At 40.6% G+C, this 22,921-nt stretch overlaps 2 protein-coding genes across 3 annotated transcripts in view; one reads left to right on the top strand and one right to left on the bottom strand.

The window, feature by feature from the left end:
• The window catches only part of TUB (TUB bipartite transcription factor), a 135,343-nt gene extending 121,353 nt beyond the window's left edge, over positions 1–13,990 (top strand). The window contains exon 13 of the mRNA XM_050710873.1: positions 13,627–13,990. Within this exon, the coding sequence (XP_050566830.1) occupies positions 13,627–13,637 (11 nt within the window). The 3' untranslated portion in view covers positions 13,638–13,990. The remainder of the gene's footprint in view (positions 1–13,626) is intronic.
• Positions 31–14,710, bottom strand: RIC3 (RIC3 acetylcholine receptor chaperone). 2 transcript variants are annotated; one of them, XM_035550413.2, is made up of 6 exons: positions 14,546–14,710; positions 10,159–10,382; positions 8,766–8,844; positions 6,536–6,629; positions 1,742–1,887; positions 31–644 (listed from the first exon to the last, which is right to left on the bottom strand). In XM_035550413.2, the coding sequence occupies exons 1-6, from the start codon at positions 14,673–14,675 to the stop codon at positions 151–153; spliced, it is 1,167 nt and encodes a 388-aa protein (XP_035406306.1). In that variant the 5' UTR covers positions 14,676–14,710; the 3' UTR covers positions 31–150. The 2 variants fall into 2 exon arrangements, with proteins under 2 accessions (XP_035406306.1, XP_035406307.1); XM_035550414.2 differs by lacking the exon at positions 14,546–14,710 and adding an exon at positions 13,978–14,059.
• Between the last annotated feature and the right edge of the window lie 8,211 nt (positions 14,711–22,921).

The following is a 22,921-nucleotide window of genomic DNA, read 5'->3' as shown; positions in this document are numbered from 1 at the left end:
TCGGGTGGATGATGTGATTGTTACTGTGGGAATGGAATTCGTACACGGAGATGAATAAAGAATTTTCTTCTTCAGAAGCAAAAATCACACAAATTGACAGTTTATGACCTTTACTGTCACCACCTAGATGACATTCACATATTGTCACTATTACTCATGTCCTTTTGTGTTGCGCTTTCTCAGCATGCCTGTTTCATCTGAATCACTAGCTTTTTGTTTTTTCAGTGCTGCATTTTCGTTGTCAGACTCCATGAACAGGTCCTCTGAGGCTGGCTCTTCTGCTTCACTGCAGCTCTCTGAGTGGAATACAGCGTTCTCCGCTATAACAGCAGGATCCTCCTCCTCCTCGTAGCAGTAACAACACTCCTCAATGCTTTGGCTGTGATGATGGTCCCTCTCCTCTTCACTAATGCCTGTTCCCTCATCCTTTTTCTGCATTAAATCATGGCTGTCCCTTCCCATGGTGAGGCCAGAGAGTAGGGTTTCATTGCACAGGTAATCCTCATCTTCCATGCCCTCCATTCTTTCGGCCAGTTCTTCTGCAGAGGGCTGGCTGAGATCAGGATAATCTACCAGGATTGTTTCCCGTTTGCGCTTGAAGCAATTGGAATTATCATAGATGGGATAGGTCTCTTCTGGGTAACCTTAGGAATAAAGTGACATGTGGTTTGAAATGTTAACAGAATTTTAAAATAGTACTGATTTCAGTGACGGATGCAGAAGCATTAGAACAATTGTTTTTAGCACTGACAGTATAAGTAGCATCTATTTAATTGCATGGCAAGAATGTGCAAAACGTGACTTCTTGGAAGATGATGACAAAACTCCACTGACTTTTAGGGAGCTAGGATTTCAACCCAGTTTTTCAGGAATGACTATCTGAGCTTTGCTGAAAGCTGTGGGAGCTAATAGGTGACAATTGTGTCTTAGATCTTCAAATATATTCTTTTTTGTTGTTGTTCCTGTCTACAGATTTTTAAGACTTTTGCAAAAAATGGCATATTATTTATAAAGTTGGAAACCAGATATGAGTCAATGCCTTTGTGCATTTCATTTTATGAAGTGGATCATGAACTTGATTTAAGAAAACAGTGCTCGAGGCAGCTGTTTATGCTTTATACTTTGAATCATTTTTGAAAGCTTCCTAAGGAGCAAGGAATTAAGTCTGCATAAAGATGCATTTAGAATTCGGAACGCAAACAGCTCAACTAGGATGTCTTGAAAACACATTTATGTGACAAGTAAACAGTAAGGAACAGAAAGGACATTATAATAAGGAATCTTTAAAAGACAGGCTTCCTGGAGGTGACTTTTACAATACTGGAGCAAACAAATCAAAAGTAAAAATTGTAAGTTATCCAAAACATATTGATTCAAATTTCCAAGGGTTTTAGGATTTTCTGTGAAATCTAGCCCTGCAAATAAAGGGAAAGATAAACCCACAGCAGCCAAGACCCAGCAGCAGATGAAGCATATGTGAATATTCATATGCCACTTTTGGCAGCAGACAGTGTAGTCTTTACACTAAAGAAAATGCTGGCTGACTCAGAATCTTTCTTTCTTTCTTTCTTTTTTTCCTTTTTTCTATTGTGGTTGGGAAAACAAACCACCTCTTGCAAAGTTCTGAGAAGCACTTTCTGAATAGGAAGAATGAAGTTAAATTTTGAAAGGATTTTGGATATAAAGTAATCCTTGCTCAGTTTTTCTCATCAGGGTAGCGGTTAGAAAGGCTCTTGCTTACCTTCCCAGTCCTCCATGTAAGAAGCTTCTTCAGCTTCTTTCTCAGGAGAGATGCCATCTATGAATTTGCCTTCTTTCATAACTCTAGTAATTTCTCGGAGTTGCTGAAGTAACCTTTTTTCCTGGTCTGTTGTAACGTTTTGGGTCCTGGCAGAAAACATTAGACAACAGAATTCAGACCACTATTATTCAGCCTGGTGAAGATAAGGCCCTGGGGGCACCTTACAGCGGCCTGCCAGTGCTTAAAGGGGGCCCACAGGGAAGCTGGGACTCCCTGACACTTTATCAGGGAGTGCAGTGGTAGGACAAGGCAGAATGGTTTTTAACTAAAAGAGGGTAGATTTAGATTGGCTACTTGGAAGAAATTCTTTACTCAGAGGGTGATGAGGCCCTGGAACAGGCTGCCCAGAGAAGCTGTGGATGCCCCATCCCTGGAGGTGTTCAAGGCCAGGCTGGATGGGGCTTTGGGCAACCTGACCTAGTGGGAGGTGTCCCTGCCCATGGCAGGGGAGTTGGAATTGGATGGTCCCTTCCCTTTAAGGTCCCTTCCAACCCAAACCATTCTATGATTCTATGATTACTGCAGACTGCTAAGTTCAGACCCAACCATTTGGGCCCTCTGAGTAGCACAGTCTGAAGAAATATGGATACAGCATGATCACTGTTCAACATCTGCCTGTGGTCTGCACTTCAACTCATTATAAAGGTTTATCCATTTATCTAGAAACTTAACCAGATCAAGGAAGGCAGGTGCAGCCAGCACAAGAGCCAGATGAAGGTGATACACAAGCAAGAGTTATGATACAGAAGACGTTACAGAAATTCCTGGTCTTTAAGTGAGAATTAGAGAACTGTGCCCTGTTTGAAGCATTGTAAGAAAATGTAAATCAGAACCTAAGCAACATTTTAAATAAAATTGTAGAACATGGGCCTAATCAAAATGGCTTACACAAACATTAGTCTGAAGAGTCTAATGCTGCCCTAATTATGACCATTAAAGGTATTATATTTGCAAGGCCTCATTGAGAAATAAGCCAATTGGCAAGACATTCTTATATTGTTATTATTATTTTATAATATATATATTATAATATATATATATAGTTATTATTATATGACATTGTTATATCAAACAGATTCAACAATAATGCCTGGTTTGGAGGAGCAGAAGGTTTAAAAATGCTAAGAGGGTGTTAGATTTAGCTTTAACTTGCCCTTTAGAATCAGAGGGAGGTTTTTATCAGATTAAAAGCAAAGTATAATTTTGACTGGTTTTACACTGATGATTCTAATGATTACTACTAGTCATAACAAAATGATTCCAAAATGATTACTACTGCTCAGGTAATACAATTACTGTTATAACAAAATGATTCCAACAGATAAGATTATGTAGTTATTACATCCTATTTTCTCTGGAAAAAAAAATCAAGAAAATCTTACAGGCAAGAAAGTATTTAGAGGGTAGTAGGCCTGAGCTCTACCAAGCCCTCAGGAGGTTAGAGTAAGAAAGATCACTGGCTGTACTTTGGGGAGAAAATGGTTCTGACTGTTTTGCTTGTTTCATCTTGTGTTTCACGTTGTTCTTGAGAGGGTGTTTGATCTCTCTGTAAGTACTAACTCAAGCCCGTCACAGAACTGAAAAATTACTCTGGCTCTCTTCTGAATCCTGCTGTGTTTTATATGCCCTATATCTGTGTGTATAGCCCCTAGTTGTTCAGAGAGGTTGGCTCTTGGCACACACAAAATGTTTAACTGTAGGTGGTATGTAAGGTCAGACAGATTTCTGATGATCTTCACACCAGATAATCTCCAAGATTATTTTATCTAGAGTAGACAGCTGCTTAGTGAATCTTAGGGGTGAGATGGGGAGGTGGACGTGGAAATTGATAAATGATTTTGGATTTAGGTATAAATTTCTATGTAAACCTTGTGTCAGGTGCCAAAACTCTCATAAACTTGAAAACTTGCAGCATCCATATTCAGTTTTTCCTCTTATTAGAATAGAGCAGCACCTTAACAGGTATTCATGCTACTCTACATATACAGGAATGATGATGACATGCACAATAGTTACTCCACTGAAGGCAGTAGTGCCATACTGGTTTAAAGTCAAAGACTTTAGCATCATGCTGCTGGTTTGTGTAGTGGTGATCCAAGTGTGGACCATGGGCTGACTTTTGTGCAGTTACACACACCCTTGTCTGTTAACAGAATGTGGCTCGGGAGCCAGCCCTCTTGTATCACTAGCAGCTATCCAGACATGAACTGTTTGACGGAGAGCACGTCTGAAATACCAGAAATCTTGTTCTTGCCACTTCTCCGTGCTTCCCCTGAGGGGGCTTTGCCTACCAGTTTGTGAAGCTGATGCAGTCCCAACTCTATATGGAGGCTGCACTGAGTCCCATCAAGTTGTGTGGCAGTTTATTGCGCAGAACAAGCAAAGGTGTGAGATGGCATCTTTCCAAAAGCCTGGGTTATGCAGATGAAGAATTTGAGATGTGAATTAATTGGCACATGAAAAGAAATGGTTTCATCAGCTAGCTGCCTTTGACAGAAGCTGTAATAGAACTGCCAAACTAATCCTCCTTTTCTAGACAGAAGTGTATGTAATTTGAATATATATCACCTGTATAAAGACAGATAGATCTGTCTGTTTAGCACAATGCAGAGAGATGCTAGCTCAAATAATAGGATCAATCAATGCAGCTGCATAAAAGTGGCATTTCATACAGGAATTCTTAATGGGCTGGATATTCCCATCAGAAAGCACTACTTTCTTACTGCAACACAAGGTCTCTGTGAGTATGTCATAGCTCCATTCCAGCTCCAGATATCTTGCTTAAAAGAAGAATTTCCATGTAGATAGGGAAAAACCAAAGCCCATGCAATATTTCTACTTCATTTAAAGTCTTCAGGAACTGTAGGATGCTGGCAATGTATAAGACATCTGGCTGCCTGCATACAGGAGATTTACCAGGATATAATGTACTCATAAAAACTAACAGGACAGGTGCAAAACATTTAGAGCTTAAGAAAAGGCCATCATTTTTGCCCTTTGTGTTTGTATCGCCAACAAAGCTGTTTTCATAGTGTCAGTGCTTACATTGAATCCCAAAGTACTCACTAGCAGGTATAGTAAAGTTCTCTTATTCTTACACTGAAACAGGATATTTCCTACAGAGCTCTTATGACTCTAGTGAATATCCATAATCTAAGGTGGTATCTCAGACATGTCAACTGTTTTGTGGTTTTTTGTTTTTTTCTTTCTTCATGATCTTAAAATAATCATTATTAAAATGCACTATATTGCATTTTAAAATTGCACCCAAAATTGCATCCCACAGAATATGATCTTTCTCTCTCAAAAGCTTCAAAGCTTGGGTGTATTTGAAAAACAGCTATTTGCTCCATTTAGAGGTGCTTTCCCCCCTCTTTTAAAGAGAGGCTATACACAAAATTCACTATTAGATTCAGTTTCTGATTTTCCCTGAGTTCTCTAGATCCACATATATAAATAGTTTGGGTGAACAAAGAAGGGAAGCTCTACTAAATAAAGGCTCTCAGCCAATTGCACTGAGAGGAACAAATACTAGATCAGGCCCTAAACCCATTTTATCAGTAAAAAATACCCTATACTGAGATATATGCCCCTATATCTGGGCAGAACATAAGCCTACTTCTGGCAGCTTAAAGGTAAGCATAAAGCACTGCATTAGCTCTTCAAAACAGAGATGAGTAAGGATAATGAAAGTAGTGCCCGTCTGTTTCACTAGCTGGTTTAGGGGTTCTCCCACTGGAACGTTGCTTAAACCAGGCAAGTTTGGCACCTCGCCTTGCTGAAACTACTACAGCCACAACAGAGCTCATGGTGCAAAGTGGACAAAACTACGTGCTCACAGAGGACATTTTTTGAAGCAAAATGAATATAACATACAAGTTCAGCACAGAATTGTTTCTACAGAATGGTTTAAAATAGAGGCATTGACTAATCCAAATAACATGCGTTAACGCGCATTAAAACTTAAACAGATATCTTTTTTGCTTGCAGACTTTGCCCTGATATTCCTGGCACTTAATTTTTCAAACATTACAGTTATGCATTGTCCTGTTGGTGTGCTATTACACTTCTTACAAAAAACATAAATTTGCTATCAGTGTTTCTTTATAATGTTGACTACTGATCTCAGATATATGGCAAACATGAATAAACAAATGTTTAAATCCCGATTTTACAACTCTTCTATATTTCTAAGCAAATGCATGGATTTACTGGTTATGAAATCAGGTTATTACACAATTCTGACCTTAAACAAATATTTTATGGAGATATTAACAGACATTTATGTAGATTATCACATCACTTCTATTTATAAAAAAAAAATAGTAATCCATTGCACTGGGAAATACCCTAAAACAAATGGCTCTCTTGGGAATCATTCAGAAAATTACACTGGCCAGATAAAACAGGTTGTTTTTTGCACTTCAAATACAGACATCTTATTTTCAGTTTAGACATAGCTGTCATTATTTTCCAAATAATGCAATATTCAAAAGTGGGAGGAGAGAGATGGTTGCTCTTCTGCTTAAAGAAAGTGAAGTTGGAAAGAATGATTTATTATAAATATAGGCCCTGAAAAGAGAGACTGCTGAACAAAAATGCATGATGCTTAAAATCAAATTTCTACAGTTTGAAGTAGAAATAATAATGCTATTTTAATATAGTCAATGTACGAAAGTTCAATTTTAAGTCAGAGAAGAATTGTACCTTAATATGCTGTATTTTGAAACATACCTGTCACAGTTAGGGCCTACTCTGTTGATTAATTTTTCCATAGCTTCTTCGGTCTCTCTCAGTTTTTCCTGGAGCTGGGTGAGCTCATAGTCAGCTGTGAAACAAAGAAAGTCCCAAGATCTGTCAGTGGGAGCTTTTAAAATGTATTCCTGTCCCTTAATTACAGGTAGTGTAGGCTTTATCAAACCAAACTGGCTGTAAGGAAATCAAAACACACAGCTTAATGAGTTCTACCTACTTTTCCTGGTATAATAGTGAAGAGCATTGCCAATGGTAACGGGACACAGAAAGCACCTTCCTTTAAAGGCTCCTGAGCAATCTCCCAATAAGCAGAGTGCGTGAGCCACTGTAATGCCCCAGAGACTGAAGTTAGGTATCAGAATATGCTTTATATATATATATATGTATTTTCTAAGGCAACCAAAGGTAGGTCAACTATGTGGTGCAAAATCAATAGTTCTTGTGGAATTAACTGTTAAGTCTTTGGGAACAGAGGTCAATTGAGCATTTTTTAATGAGTCTAAAGTTTTAAGAAATCACATCTTTGTCAAATAGAGTAACGTTCATGGGCTTGGTGGCATCTGACCCTGCACAGGTTTGCCAGGGTAGGCAGTGAGGGCTAATGGTTGGTCAGGCTTATTGGGATGCATATCAACTAGCCATATGACTATGGAGAGCAAAGCACTATTTTTCTGTGGTTACACCTTTTTCTAAAAATGTGTCCATAGTACAATAGTGTGCACGCATGCATATGTGCAGGAACACCCATACTGGCTTTAATCTAGTCAAAAGGGTTAACCGTAAAGATGCAACAGCATGGACTTCAACAAAAATCCTTGAGCTTGAGCTCCTTTTTGGCATGCGTAGCTTATGCTGAAAATCCTGTAGCTGAGATGCCATTGTTACTGACTGCAAAACAAATGCTGGGTTAGTTAACTATTCAGATGCTACAGACACACCTATTTAAGCAGCACAAAGACACAGTGAAACTCTGACATAGTAGCAATGGAGAAAACCATCCACAAACATCCTGATTGTGCAAAGATCTTTGTTCTGCGAAGAATGCGGTTATTATTTTGTATTCCAAAGACTTTAAAAATAGGTGAAGGGGACTTGGCAAAGAGAAAGGAAATTACTCTGTCCAAGTAACTAAGCAGTGACTGTCTTCAGGTTCCTAGTCTAGCGATGGGTCCCCTGCTCTGCTGCTGACTGCAGCGAATGCTTTTGGAATACAAATGAAGAGCTCTAGAAAAAGGCAGAACCATTTTTATCACTAGTTCTTTGAGCTATAATGGTGGTAAATGTTTAACCTACTGCACAGTTAGTTTCTCTTACCAAGCATTAGAGAAAAAATTACAATTGTTGTTTCTAATTGCACAAAATTGCCAAGCACAATGCAGTACAAGTACACTGAAAATACAATTTCAGTACACTGAAAATATAATCCATAGTACTGAGTGTGTTAGGTATTGCTAATACACACATTAATGTCAATATAATTACGGCTATGTTAAGAGCATTACCTTACTGCTAGCACTTTCTATAAAACCTGAAGTGCTTTTCTTTCCTATTACAATTTAGCCAGCTAAACACAACACATTTAAATACTGATACGGTAACTAATACAATCTTTAAAAGTAAGTTTATTAATTTATCTAATAAATGTCTACAAATAGATGAATCTCTTAACTCAATGATGTTTAGCTAAAATCATAGTAACATTTCAGAAAACTGTCTGCTTTCTTTACATTGTGGTCATCAAAACTTTGAACATTGCAAACAGAATTAAAAAAAATGGGGACGAGCCTGCTGATGACTAAGAATTTGTAAATTTAAAAAAAATAATGAAGCTAGCTTTTAACAATATCTTTATGTACTATTACTAGAATATTACAGATTATAGAATAATTACAGATGGACATCCTATTTGCCATTTGTTAATCATTAGTTATATTCACTTTTCAGCAAATAGGTGCAGTTAATTCAGTGAACCTCATGAAAACACATTGCTTCCAAGGCTACTATTGTATATTCTCATTAGCAAAATAAGATTAGAAAGTAATGGTGCAGTAATTCACTTTAACACTTGCTCGTTCCAGCACAGAGTCCTGGCTTGCTCCTAACATAGTGGAACAGCAGCTTTACAATGTGTCCAGAACTTGAAGAACCCAGTGAGACTGTGACTCTACAGTGAACAGCTACTCAGATGCAACTTAGAAATAGTACTTACTGATTTTCCTCTTCATGTTTCCGGGTGCAGCAGTAGGGCATTTCCGTTCTCCAGCTGTAGGTTTTCCCTTGGAAGCCAGCTGTTAAGTGAAAAAAGTTGACCCCTGTATGAGTTACAGCAATAGCAATACGTAAGGCCCAAAGGCAAAAGAGTAAAGAAAAGGACAGAAGGCTAAAATTACGCTAGGAACTAATCACAGAATAATGTCCCCAGCAGCAAAAACAGACAACCATGAATGATGCCTAGAAGCTTCCCATCTGAAAACTCCTAAAAGATACTTGGAATATGTTACCTGAGGTTACCTGGAATTTTATATTGAAGCATAATGAAAGTATAACTTACTAATAATAACTTAATTTTAGAACATTTATCTGATACAACAAATGGCCTGATCTTGTAATTATTCTGTGTATAGGAAGGAAGAAATTATTATTCTGAAATAATTCTGAAAGAAAGTGAAAGGTTCTGAAGGAATTATATGTGACCCCACTTGTCTCTCTTGCAGTGTTTTCTGCCATCTATTCCTTACCAACTTTGTACTTGCAGGAAAGATGGCTCTATACTGCTGGCTCTACATAGAAGCTGCAGGCTCTCTATTTCTTTCCTTTTCTCTCTATTTGATCAGTTTACCCAATTTACCATGTTTCCTTGAGTTGGCCTGGGACTCCCTCTCCAGAGCAGGCTCAGCTATTTGGACATTGGTCAGTCTGCCTTAAGCCCCAGCTCAAATGGGAAAAAATAAATAAATCTGCAAGAGCTTGTCCCTTTCTCCTTCCTTCCACAGTAGCTGTCTGTAATCACCTACATGTATGCCACATCTGTGCCACAAAAAGCTACGAGAAGTTCAAAATATACGTGAAATATTTGAGCGGGACTTGGGCTGTACTTTCATTCCTCAGCCAGCTCCTTGCTGGTTCCAGTGGTCACTACAACCTTACAAACTCCCCCTCTCCACCAACATGGTGCTTTTTTTCCAGAAGGTATCCAATAATGGTACTCCATCTCTCCCACTTTAAATGCATAATAAAATTCATGACATATGCAGTATAAATAATGTGTAATAATACATGATATAAAAGAATACTATGTGTATATTCAAAATCAATCTAACATAAGAAAAGACATATGGATTTTCCAGCAGGAAAAATAAATCCTTTAAAATTGTCACAGCTCAGAGACCAATGCAGGATCACAGCAACCCTTTGCTGCACTCAGTTACAGTATTTAAATGGCAAAAAACACAGGATACACCAATCTTTCAAGTATCAGTCAAAGGTCCAGCTTAAACATTTTTTGGAGCAAAGCTGAGATGAAATCTGGTACGGAAATGGGACTAACATTTCTTTTTTTTTAGTTGATATATCCTTGACTTTTCAATATATGTTGGTCTTACCTTAAATAAAATGTACAAGATATATAAGAAGATGCCAAATCCATATATAGGGATAATTTGCCCCACAAGACCTCTCCCAGTTCCACCAGTGCTTCCACCACCACCTCCACCAGCCTTGGCTTTGGCAACTGCTTCAGCAAGGTGAGACCTTGGAAAATGAGGAGTAGCTCGGCTGTCGGGGGTCGCTTGGTAATGCATCCTTGGTGGAAAGTGACCAAGCTTCCCTTAAAAAAAAACAACACACACACACACAAAAAGCAATTATTTTTCTTCTAATAATTTTCACCCTTTTACATGCAGCCTAAAACTGGAGCAGGTACAGCTGATCTCTCTTCTCTAATTTTAAATACACCACCACTGATGAAAAAGGTAACCCGCTGGACCGTAAGTACTAAGTCTGTAGAGTCAATCCTCAGTCATTTACTATGTGCAGTGCTAGGAGTTAGGTAAGCACAATTACTCTGTTGATTTTAGGAAGAGAAAAAGCTGGCAGGGCAATTAACAAAGCACAGAGTTTACCAAGTATATATACCTGTCCAAAGACACTACGAATCACCACCCCTAGCAGGGTGAAAACCAACATTCTTACTTCTGGTTCTCTGCTCAAAAAAATCACCACAACGGCCTTTTTTTTTTTCACTATGATGCAAAGATATGTTAATGCATGAACCCAGGTGGAGTACTGATACATGACTGCAGTGCTAGCCCAGTACAGATTTTCAGCTATTGATGTAAAAATTAGCATAGATCTGATTTTACCTAGTAATATAAGATGAAGAAAGGCAGTGGCCCCCAAAAACTGTTGGGTAAAGCAATACCAGAGAGGAGATGTAATACAGCGTGCATCATGCTGTTTTCAACATTTTAGAGGCAAAAAGGATGTCTAGCCTTGAGAGACACAGAGGGAATTAAAAAAAAAAAAAAAGAGTGAGCGTAAACAGATGCAAAGAGCCAGACATGGTGCTACGGACTGCTTCATTCAACACAAAGGCGGCAGAATGTCACTAAAGCTCACACAGTTATTGTATCTTCTCGCTGCCACCAGTTCACCAATTTTTCTCCGAAATTCACTGTTACTGCCCTGTGTACTCGACATCCTGCTCTCCACCTCCCTGCCCAGCTGGGGCGTGCACCCACAGTCCCCTGCACCATAAGGGGACAGAAGTGAGCCCTCGGCCACGCTGCCCCAGGCTGGCTGCCGAGCGGCCGCCCCTGCCAGGAAAACAGAAACCAGATTTGGAACCACACAGAAAATAACTAGCTTAACCTCTGGAAGCACCCGGCTGCAGGTACCTTTATTGGAAGCAAGACAACAGAAAATTAGATAAAATTAACATTTGCTCTTGCTAGGAAACACCATCATAGCTAAATTCCCAAGCACAGAAAATTACAGTAAACATATTAGGAAGTTATATCAATAACTTGTGAAGGCCTGCTATTAAAACATTTTTCTTGTAGGTGATGACATCGATTTTTTGACTGCTGTAGGCTTTAATGAAACTGAGCAGGTATGCCCCTCCGACCAAAAATGCTCTCAGGCTAGCTCAGACTTAACTTTGAGGAAGCTGTTATTGAGCATTTTAATTTAGTGAATTATTCAAGGCCTGTGATGGAAATAAGAGCATCTTATTTACAAGAAAGTCCCATTGCTACAGTAGGAATGTCATGTAAGCCTTTGTAAAGCATTTTACATTCGTGCAACCATTCTTTATCAATTAAAAAGAAAGGAAAGAGCACAGAAAATAACTGACAAAGGTGAAACTGTATTTAAAGGGATCAGTTTTCTCATTTTTCATGAGGCCTCATTTCTGCTTTAAAAGATTCAATTCAACTAAAAATAATCAGGCCAAGGGGACACACACTAGTCATTTCGTTATCCAAATAATGTTAAAGTGGAGTTTCATGGGTTCTGGTGCTAAACCTTCCCTGTTGAACCCATGCGAACAGTAGAGGAAATTGATAGCACAGGCAAGTCATATGTGCAGAACAGCTGTTGAATACATGGTCTATAAATGGAAATGTGCAGAGATGCGGATGCCACCGTCCAATAAACAGCCTAACTGGTGCTATTAAAAAAAAAAAAACACAACACTAATACCCTAACACACTGGTAGGAGATGTTTGTCCAGATTCTGCACTTCCAGGGAAGGAACAAACCACTCCCAAATGGAGAGAGTGGCACACCCTTCATTGAAAAAATCAAGCGACACTTTCGTGTGACCACAGACGGGCACGTGTCAGGTGCTTCTGTGCTGCACAAGCTGCTCCCTAGCCCTGACAGCGAGTGCTCCAGCAGCACGTGTGCAGTTCTGTGGGAAGAGGAAGGCTGCTGCATACAAGCAGCTCCCCGAAATGTCCATTCGGCTTTGAAAGGCACCGCCGTGGTGCTCTCCTCCCAAACGTTGTCTCAACTCTTCTGCAACAGTACAGTGTCAAACCGTACTTTGATTCCTGTGTGTGGGATGCCCAGGTGCCATTTAAATTTTTTTTTGGATAGAATTTTCATCAGAGTGAATGAAAAAGCAACCTCTTTTTCAGACTGTCATGGGAATTCAAATTGAAAAAGCTGCTATGAAAACCAAAACTCAAGAGTTTTGTACATTTTTCTCCTGTGCTCTGCTGGACTTTATTTAAAAACACAGGCTCTAAGCAAAGCTCATGCTAAGCAGGACATGTGAGATCTCCCTCTCTGGCAACCAGCAATGGCAAGGTGTTCAAACTGAAGCCTCATTTCTTGGGCTACAAAAAAAAAAAAAAAAAAAAGAACCTTTCGCCCTTCTCAGCAGCCTATTTTCATAAAACTTTTATTTTCCTTCTGTCAAAAGAGATGACTTGGGTAAAGGGTTCTCAGGCTAGAAGTGGGAACAGATGGAAAGACACACGGACTCCACCATCTTAATTATCTTCTCTAAACTAGAAGTATCTGCCCTCTAGATATTCTTGTATAGCCTACGTGTTTGGTATGATAGTTTAGAATAATCTCTAAAGAAATGTTTTCTTGACAGTTAATTTATTTTTTTTCAAGACACTGTCACACTGCTGTTTTTCTTTAACATCTTCTAATTTCCCAAATAATTTGTCCTTTTTATAACACTACAAATTCACATTCAGTTCATTGTTGAGATCACTCTCTATTTCTATTAAAAACTATGACTAGACCCATATTTTAGATTTATTTTCCACATGTAGTCATTTGTATTTTTCTGTTCTGAATCTTTTTTATAAATAAATACTTCTGAATCTGGCAGTGTAACATTAGAATGAGCTGGACAAACATCGTGCATTCCTCCTCTTTCACTGACATTTACAAAATTGCTCTAGCTATGTTCCTAGAAACCACAACTTTAGAAACCTACTCAAAAAAGGTCAGGAAGAATGATAATTTTGGAATCCTTACTTTGTATCACCACACAGCTGTTTTTAATGGCCAGAGTCAAAAGTTTTGAACATTTTCATTAATTTTTGCAGGTGGAGGTTAAGAAGGAAAGCATGCAAACTACCCAAAATAGGACCATCTCAATTTTCTTCAAGTAAGGACACCCGCAAGCAGCTAAAGCGTGCACTGCACAATTCCCAGCTGGGCAAAGGAGCTGTCTGACCACTCATGTACTTTCCCTGTAAGAGCGACCCCACTTTATTCTTCGTAACAATGCAAACTGACTGCAAATCTAGTGCTATCATCTGTAAGGTTCTTTGTAAACTACCGACGTAATAGTTTTACAAAACGCGTGACATCTATTTATGACGGCTAAGATTAGAAGTACTTTTTAAACTGCTGGTAGTTCTTTGCTCACTTCTTTTTCAGAAGATTTTGAATACCTGACGCCTCCAGAACTCAGGCCATGCAGAGCAGGAGGACAGGCAGCAAGGACGAGGCTCGAAGGACTGCAAGACCAGGACCTGTCGGGGGGCAGCATGTAGCACGTTGACTGCATGAGTATGGCGCATGGAAACCATGTTTGGGATACTGGGTTAGGAAACTAAACAATGAGGATGATTTAAATGAACTTTTATTTCTTATGAAATGCCAGCATCACTCCATACAGAAAACAACAAAACAATGAAGCTTTCAAACAAAAAGTGACGTGTCACGACAAAGAAAATGCGGCATGAAAACGTACGTTTTCTCTAACTCTGGCAGCCCACTTACAGGGGGGAAACAAAACGCGATCTGCAACACCGAAAATCACATTCTGTGAAAGCAAAGGGCCGAGCGCACCCGGGGGAAGGTGAGAGGCACAAACCACCGAGCGCCTGCCGAGCTGCGCGGGGCCCGGGGCGGCGCAGCCCCGCTCGGCTCCCCCAGCAGGCGGCGGGACCGCCCCGCAGCGCCCCGGCAGCGCCGGGAGACCCGTCCTCTCCTCGGCGGCCCGCAGCGGGCTCTTACCCTCGGGCGGCGCGGCCCCGGGCTCCGTCCTCCCGCCGCCCCGCGACACGAAGGCCCGCGGCAGCAGCAGGGAGGCGCAGAGCACCAGGCAGGACACGGCCGCCACCCGCCCGCACGCCGAGGGCGCCATGGCGGCCCCACCGCCCCCGAGCCGTGACGCGGCCACGGGGCGCCGCGCAGGCGCCGGCGGCGCGCGTGCGCTGGGCGGGAAGCTGAGGGGAGCCACCGAGCCCCTGAGGGGAGCGGCGGGGCTGCGGGGGGTCCTCTGGGCCGTCATGAGCCTGTCACAGTGTCCACCCTGCACTGTAGCACTACAGACTTACCACGGAAAAAAAAAAAATAAAATACGTAAAATAAATCTACACTGCCCTTTTTTTCCTCCCCCGAAGGTTTTTTTGTAGCGCCTGTGCTGGTGGTAGTGAAGGCAGGAAGGAGCCTGCAGCCCTCTGTGGCGTCTCACCGAGCTCAGAGCAGGTGTAGGTCCCAGCAGAGCGGTGACCCCTGCCCTAACAGCCTGTAAATGGGTGCCCCTGCACCTGCAGGAGGGCTGCTGCTGTTGTGAGGGCTGTTGGGCTCGTAGGGTTGGAAAAAAACTTAGCAGAAAAAGCTTTTCTAGGCCCTGACCAGCTTGGGTTCCCCAGATGGGATCGTCTGCCTTGGAGCACAACGGATGGATGTGGGAAAGTCCAGAATGTATTTTAAATTACTTCAGTGTACTACAACTATCTTCTGAAATTTAAAAATTACAGTTTCAGGAGAGAGCTTGGAATTTGCATATTGTCAATGCATTTGTTTAGGTCGCTACTGCACAAAGTCATCCTGAAACCACCTTCCCACTGTACCAAAAATAAAAGATCAAAGCAAAGACGGAAGTTCATTGTTTGTACTCATTCATTTTTACCGACTTTAGCAAAAAACTGCCAGTCATGTCAAATTAAATTATATGGTTTTGTATTTCCATTATATTTATATTACAGTATATTACTGTAGTTAAATTAGACTATTTTCCATGGAGCCTGGGCTGTGACTACCGAATTTAACTCACTTTACACAAGAGTTCCCCCTAATTAGACTTGAGCTGGGAAAAGAATTACTTTGACTAGCACTGCAGACTACTACAGCAGCAGAATACCACAGACTCTTAAATTACTACAGAAAAGATATCCACTGTCTGGACAGCTGGAACTGGACTGACGATTCCAGTAATTGTTCTTATTGAATACCTCAGCCCTAGGGACGTGGCAGCCCTTGGCCATGTTCCCACTAGCCATTATCGGATTAACCTGGCTGGACTGTCTCCTTCCACAGTTCCTTCGCCCATCAGTCGTTCACCAGCTCTCGGGTTCCTCACGGGAGTACTTCTGGCACTCCTCACTGCTGCTCCCGAAAATAAGAGTTGTGGGTACCATCAGTTCGGTGTCCAATTATGTCTCTCTCCTAAACTTTCCACCAGCTCTTGATGCCCAACGTGGCAAAGTTAGCAGGTAGGAGCATCAAAAGGAGCCTCACCCTGACCAGAAATGTGGTTGAATCCACTAAAAACAAATAATTCACTTGATCTGTGATAAAAATATGTCATTGTTCTCTGGTTACCACCAGGAAGAACACAACTGGCCTGTCAAAGCACTCGTGGATCGCTTCTGTTTCCATTTTAACTCCTGGGAAGCACAAAAAGGACAGAGAATAACTAAGAGAGCAGCAGCATCACTGTAGTCTTTTAGGCCTCAAAAAGTGATTTCACCATAGAAATGCTGTGAGTGTTGTCAAGGCAGTCGATTCAAAACAATGATATTTTGAGGCTTCTTCGGTGATGAGGTCTGGATGAAGTAGATTGCCCTGCCTTGTTCCTAGGAAGGTCACTGGAAGAAGGAAACACTTACAGCTGTTTCCGAGTGTTTTCCCCATGCCATTCAAAACCAAGGAATAATAGAGAAAACAATGCTTGAAAACTAACTTTCCACATGTAATCACCAGCTTTCTAAGGCCAGTATGGCAGCCGGTCCATGGCCCCTCAAGAAGCCAACAGAATCTCAAAGGCAAAGCAAGAAATTTGATTCTGGGATTGTATGTAGAGACAGCATAAATTAGTGACTCTTTGTGAGGTATTCAGTCATCAAGAGATATGTGGGGGGGGGAGGAGGAATAAAAAGTAAAAAATAAAGGACTTCATAAAGCCCATTTTTCTTCTCCAGCCAAACATAGAGTTCCTGCAGTGAAAGACTGGGGCATGGGTCCTGTCCTTTGTGGAAGTCGCAGGTGAAATCCTTCTGATTTAGGTTGCCGTGGAGTCAAACTGTACTCATACAAAAATAAACAAACAAACAGACAAAAAAACACCTATAAAAACAGGACCTCACAAAGAAGATCAAGGGGATGTTTTAGATAATTTTACCTTCTGCTTAAGTAAAATACCATAAATGTGTTCTGACCTGAATGCAAGTATACAAAGGCGCTGATTGTTCACACAGTCCTCAAAAAGGCCAGCCTTATGAAGCGGACTTTGCGGTGTTTGGGTTGCCTTGAGTTTTGTTTGCCATCACATAGAAAGTAATGTTTTCACAGAATGATGTCTGCATACATAAATAAATATGTGGTTTGATTTATAGTTCCAAATTGATATAAACACAGACTTTACAGTGTTCAGAAACAACACGTACATAGCAAAATACTTTCTAGGTAGTATAATAGGTATTCAGCAGGTATTGATAACAATCTCCTAAAAATGATTTATTTTGGATTTCTGTAAAGGAGCATTAGAAAAGAATTTCATTTTCTCCTTATTTATTTTACCCCGATATTCTTCCACTTATCTACTATCTCTTTGTTATACCATGCTTACCACCTCTCCCAGTTTCTCCTTATCATGGGAAAATTAATGTGAAAGAAGATGAATGAATCATTTTAAGCCTTTTTAAACTCATTCTTGAGTGGACACATATAAATTGCTGTAAAAATGAACAATCCTTGATATAAATGTAAATTAGGAACCAGTTTCTTAATCAAACTAACAAATTACTTAAAAGCCTCCTCATATATCTAGCCCTTGCCAAAATATGTGCCGTCACTGCCTCTCTCACCTAGCTTTGGAAGGTGTTTATGTGCTTGCTTCTCATTGCAGAGTATCGTAGTAGTAAAGTCCAAATGCTACCATCTTAGGTAAATCCAAACACCAACAGAAAGCCTAGGAGCTTTTTTCTGAGGAAGACTCTGATACCCGGGTAATTCCCAAATCTGCAGGTTCACTGTGAAGCGAACAAAAATTAAGTTATGCTACACCTGCACTGTTTGCTGGGAAGACCTTCATGGTATGTTGCACTCACTAGTCTGAAGAGAAGATTTTTGTGCACGGCTCGAGAGTGTAGCTGGTAGACTTTTGCAGTGCACTGTCAGTGCCATGCCTTCAGGGGGACCAGGAGAGTTGGCTAATATTCAAGCACCACTTCCTCCAAGCTCAGGATCGGTGCATCCCTCAGAGGAAGAAGTTGAGCAAGGGGGGCAGGAGGCCTGTGTGGATGAGCAAGGAGCTCTTGGGAAAAACTTAAACAGAAGAAGTGTAGTAGCAGAAGAAGTAGTGTAGCCAGCAGGGCCAGGGAGGTGATCGTCCCCCTGTACTCTGCTCTGCCAAGGCTGCACCTTGAGTACTGTGTTCAGTTTTGGGCCCCTCACTCCAAGAAGGAGTATGTCCAGAGAAGGGCTACGAAGCTGGTGATAGGCCTGGAACAAGTCCTAGGAGGAGCAGCTGTGGGAAATGGGGTTGTTTAGTCTGGGGAAGGGAAGGCCTTATTGCTCTCTACAACTACCTGAAAGGAAGGTGTGGGGAGCTGGGGGTTGGCCTCTTCTCACAGATAACTAGTGATAGGACTAGAGGGAATGGCCTCAAGTTGCGCCAGGGGAGGTTTAGGTTGGAAATTAAGATAATTTTTTTCTCAGAAAGAGTAGTCAGGCATTGGAATTGGTTGCCCAGGGAAGTAGTAGCATCACCATCCCTGGGGGTGCTTAAGGAAAGGTTGGACATGGTGCTAAGGGACACAGTCTAGTGGGATATTGGCTGTAGGTGATGGTTGGACTAGATGTTCTTGGAGGTCTTTTCCAACCTTAATGATTTTATGATTCTAAGTGGTGAAAAATGGCTCACATCCTATGTGCCTTCTGTGGCAGTATTGGTGCTTCCCAGGTAGCCAGGAGCAAGGCTGTGGTGTCTTGTCTTTGTTGCATGAGCAAACCCTTTCGGCATACCTCCAAATCTTTCACATGCCGAGAACTGAAGGGTTTGCCCCTAAATGAGGAGTGGCTCAAAAGTGGCCCTTAAATGAGGAGTGGCTAAAACTAGAGGCATTTATGCATTTATAGTCTCACAAGGTGACAGATGAAATGGCTTCCACCTTAATCATCAACCCTTGTGATCAGGAACACGTTAAAGGGGATGGCTTAACCTGTAGTCCAGGTGACGCCTTACAGAGGGAAGACCCTTTCTCTGCATCCTTCTTGCTGTCATTAATCAGCAGAAAGAAAGCTCAAACTTGAATTCTTTGGGCCGTCCTGTCACAAAAAATATAAAGGAAGTAGTCTTCTGCTCGAATTAATTAAACAAACTGATATAAATTCCCCGCTTAAATCGTACTTTGCATATCCATAATCTCTGCACTACATTTTATGTATACTTTACCCTTGGGTAAAAATTTGTGAGCATATAAATGCTTTCTCATATAATCTTGCTAAAGCACGCTCTTGCCTATAAATATTCATACCACTGCCAAAACATTTGCAAGCTTTCCCCAAAGGTGAAATATGTGTAATGTACTTTGCCTTCTGGGTATAAATATTATCCAATACATTTTGGTTAATATGAATACACTAATTATTCTTGTAACCCTTTTAAAAAGGGTCATCCTCATGATGTGAATTTTTTAAAAATGTAATTACAGTAATTGGATACTTAATCTAATTAAAATTGGCTTTATCTTTAATGGGAATTTTTCTAAAGAGGCAGAATGACAATTGACTTTCTGATAATCACTGTTTTCTTTCAGCTAGAGGATGCATTTAGTACAGTAGGAACCAGAGAACATGGCCTCTTTACTACATGCCTGCCACCTTTAGAGCTCGTTAGATGGTAATTTTGTCCATTGCCGGGCAAAACTTTCACTTTACTTATAAATAAAAGTTCTGCATTCTGTGTCTTGATTTCATTGTGGCTCAGATAGAGTTAATTTTAAGGAGTACTTATAATACTGCCTACTAAAAGCCTCCCTTAGGAAAGATGCAGTATAGCAGACAGTGACAACCTCACAAAAACTGCTTCTTTAGGTGGCCATAGGCACAATCTCATATGTAATGAGCTCCCCTGTCTTCAGTGGGTGCACCTGGACGGCCCACGGCATGCTTGGGGTACATGTAAATTCAAAAGCATTGTCTTCTCATGCTGTTGAATGGGAAGTCAAAGAGAACAAAACAATGGAAAAGCTAGGGGTCATGTAAGACTGGAGAAGTAGATTAATGTTGCTAGTTTCAGATACCTGTGACATAGATGTTTACATCTGGGACACGTTTTTGTTGTGTTGTGGGAAATAGGTACTTTTAAGGTGTAATTCATCTGATAATAGGTAGAAATCTGCTTTCAGACATGATGGATCATACCATATTTTCTCCCCTTGATGATAAAGGGTGCACAGGGTGCCTTGCCCAGAGATAGATGGGCACCCTCTAGACGTGAATACTGACTTAGATGAATGCCACCAACATGGAGCATATTAATTTACTCAGGAAGTGGAAAAGATAATACCAGTATTATTAGCCAGTTGAGAATCAAAGTTTTGCTTTCTGGATCTCTGAAAATCCAGAAAACCAACTGAATGATGGGTTAAAAGAGATAATAATAATAATAATAGCAATCAAAAACAAAAACAACAAAAAATAGAGAAAGGAATGGAAATGGAAATTCCTCAACAAGCTCAACAAATGACAATCTGGCAAAATAACAGAAAAGGTAATTCCTGAGAGCAAGCATGTCTGACCCTTCTGGTGATGTCGCAGAGATGGCACTGCCAGCAGAGGTACTTTGTCACCTGATTAGCGCGAGCTCTTGACATATGGTTTGATCCAGCCACCAGGCTGAACTAACCAGAGCACAACTACCACCGTTGGAGACAAGTTGGAGAACACAACTTCAGGCTGCTGTATCTGCAAGCAGGTCCATTATAAAGCTGCCACACCTTTCAGGGTCTTTGCTTCCAGGAAAAAGCATTACTGGAAGCCAGGAAAGAGAGAAAGAGCTTCTAAGAAAATCAATCAGCTGTTTTGTAGGCTCAGCTTGCCAGCAGAGTGTGTCCCTCACAGGCTGGTGTGTCTTCATGACTGAAGACAGATATTTCACTGAGGAACTAAACATTGTTTACAAAGAAGGATAACCATCTGCAATGTATTTCAGCATTAATCTCTCTATATATGTATATGTGATAGAAAAGAGGCTGCTAAGACAACTCAATGCAATTTATGCGTTAAAGAAAAATCATTAATTTGGAGAGAAGTTAGCAGTAATGAAAAAAAAAACACATTTCAATTGGAGATAGGTATTGAGAGTGCATTGAGTGAAAAAAAGTTCAAAACAGTATCAAAAGTATTCAGGAAAACCTCTAGCTTGATTTGAAAACTAGTGGTGGTCTAGAACTGAAGCTTTCAGCTTCTTAAAAAAGTTTGCTCTATCAACAAATTTAATTTTGAAAAAGATGCCATGTGCCATAATTTTGTTTTATCAAAGTGTTATCTTTGTGCAAGATAGAGCATTGGTTCAAGAAATAATAATACTGTCTGATAGCCTTCACTAAGCTTAAAGCTCCCGAATTGGAACTAAACATGAAGGCAACATTGATCCATTCAACAGGGAAAACTTTTAGTGCCAAAAAAAGTAAATTAATAGGTAAGCAGCCTGTACCTGAGACTCACGGAAATTTGACTTTGATTGGATTCTGTTGCTATTACAGAAAACACATTTCTAGGATTGGCAGTACTTCAGAAATGCTTTGGAGAGAGAAAAGGAAGCTGTTGTAATGGTCAGCAGCATGAACTGTCACAGTTTCGGAGCTAAAGATCCTTCTAGTTAGCGTTTTTGCTGTGGGGCCACCAGTGTCTTCTGAATACAGAAAAAAGGAGAGGATAATGGCTTGCTAGGAAAATCTGAGTTCTCTGAAAGTGAATTTTAGAACTTTTGTAGGAATTCCTGGCTCTATTTACGAGGTTGGTTCAAGCTATGTTTCTCGCAGTAGCTCATGACTAAGAAATCTTGGCAGAGCCTGTGTGAATACTTAGAAAAACAGAAACAGTTTGGTTTTGCCATCTGTCGTGGGCAAGAACTCTGCATTGCTGATTTTGATCCAGGCAGGCTTATTGGGAAACTAATATCAAACATTGTCCTAAGCATGAGAGAAAAGCATTGGCTTCTGAAGGGAATAAATATGTTCAGAAGAAGATGGAAAAAAAAAAAAAAGTCTGTTGCCTCATCTACTTGCAGAGATACAGATGTTCCTTATCCTTCAGGCGTACAGGTTGCAGGAAGAGACTGCGAAGTAACTGACCTTGGCATGTACATATCTGATATTACCACAGGAAGAGTTTTGTAAGAAAAAACTTGAAAATGAAGAAGAGTTCTTGTAGACTGGGAAAAAATACCCTGTAGATATTGGTACAAGTGTCAACTGGTTTTGCTGAACTTTTAAAAAAAGAAAACAGAATCCTGAGACTGCTTCGTGATTTTGAAAAGGAAAGACAGTCTGAAGTTACAAAAATTTTTAGCAGGTCTACAAAAAAGCTTCAGTTAAGTGTAACGTAAAAATTGTGCAGTGGGAATTAAGTGTCTCTGGTAAAAAGGAAAATCCTCACAAGACCAGAAGGGCCTTTGTGCATGATTTTTACTTTCCTTCTGCCACAGTCAAAGAGACTGGGTGCCATTTTCCACAATCCTACCATGCGCAGGATTATTTCAGAAAGCAGTTTGATACTGCGGACAGCAAGGAGTGAACAGACTGGACTGGGCATCTCTGCATCTCTTGCATTTATCATACGCACAAAAAAAAAAAGAGTACCAGAGCTGAAGCAGTGCCTAGAGACACGGGAGGTGTGCTTGGCCTTGGGGAGGTCCTCCGGCAGCCTTTCTTAGTAAAATGGTGGGACAGTCAACACTAATTATCATGGGTTGCTCAGGAAAGGCCAAGGAAGCAGACAAAATTGCAATGCAATCTCCTTCCAGATGAAAACTACAATGCAAACCTCTTTACTGCTAAAACCCCGTAATCCACAAGTAGCTGTTTCTGCGTTACTGACTGCTAGGCAAGTAATACTGCACCATTTCTTGGTGTGCAATTCATGATGTGTTTAGGGAAC

This window comes from Cygnus atratus, chromosome 5 (genome assembly GCF_013377495.2).
Source record: "Cygnus atratus isolate AKBS03 ecotype Queensland, Australia chromosome 5, CAtr_DNAZoo_HiC_assembly, whole genome shotgun sequence".
NCBI classification, from domain to species: Eukaryota; Metazoa; Chordata; class Aves; order Anseriformes; family Anatidae; genus Cygnus; species Cygnus atratus.
Note: the sequence above shows the minus strand (reverse complement) of the source record. Positions and strands in the feature narration are given on the sequence as shown.

Coding starts and splice junctions, on each gene's coding strand:
- RIC3 (XM_035550413.2), bottom strand. CDS start 14,675: ATGGCGCCCTCGGCGTGCGGGCGGGTGGCGGCCGTGTCCTGCCTGGTG. Junction 8,845..10,158: donor TCTTGTACATTTTATTTAAG/GTAAGACCAACA, acceptor TTCACTTAACAG/CTGGCTTCCAAGGGAAAACC. Junction 1,888..6,535: donor GTAGGCCCTAACTGTGACAG/GTATGTTTCAAA, acceptor GTTTTCTGCCAG/GACCCAAAACGTTACAACAG.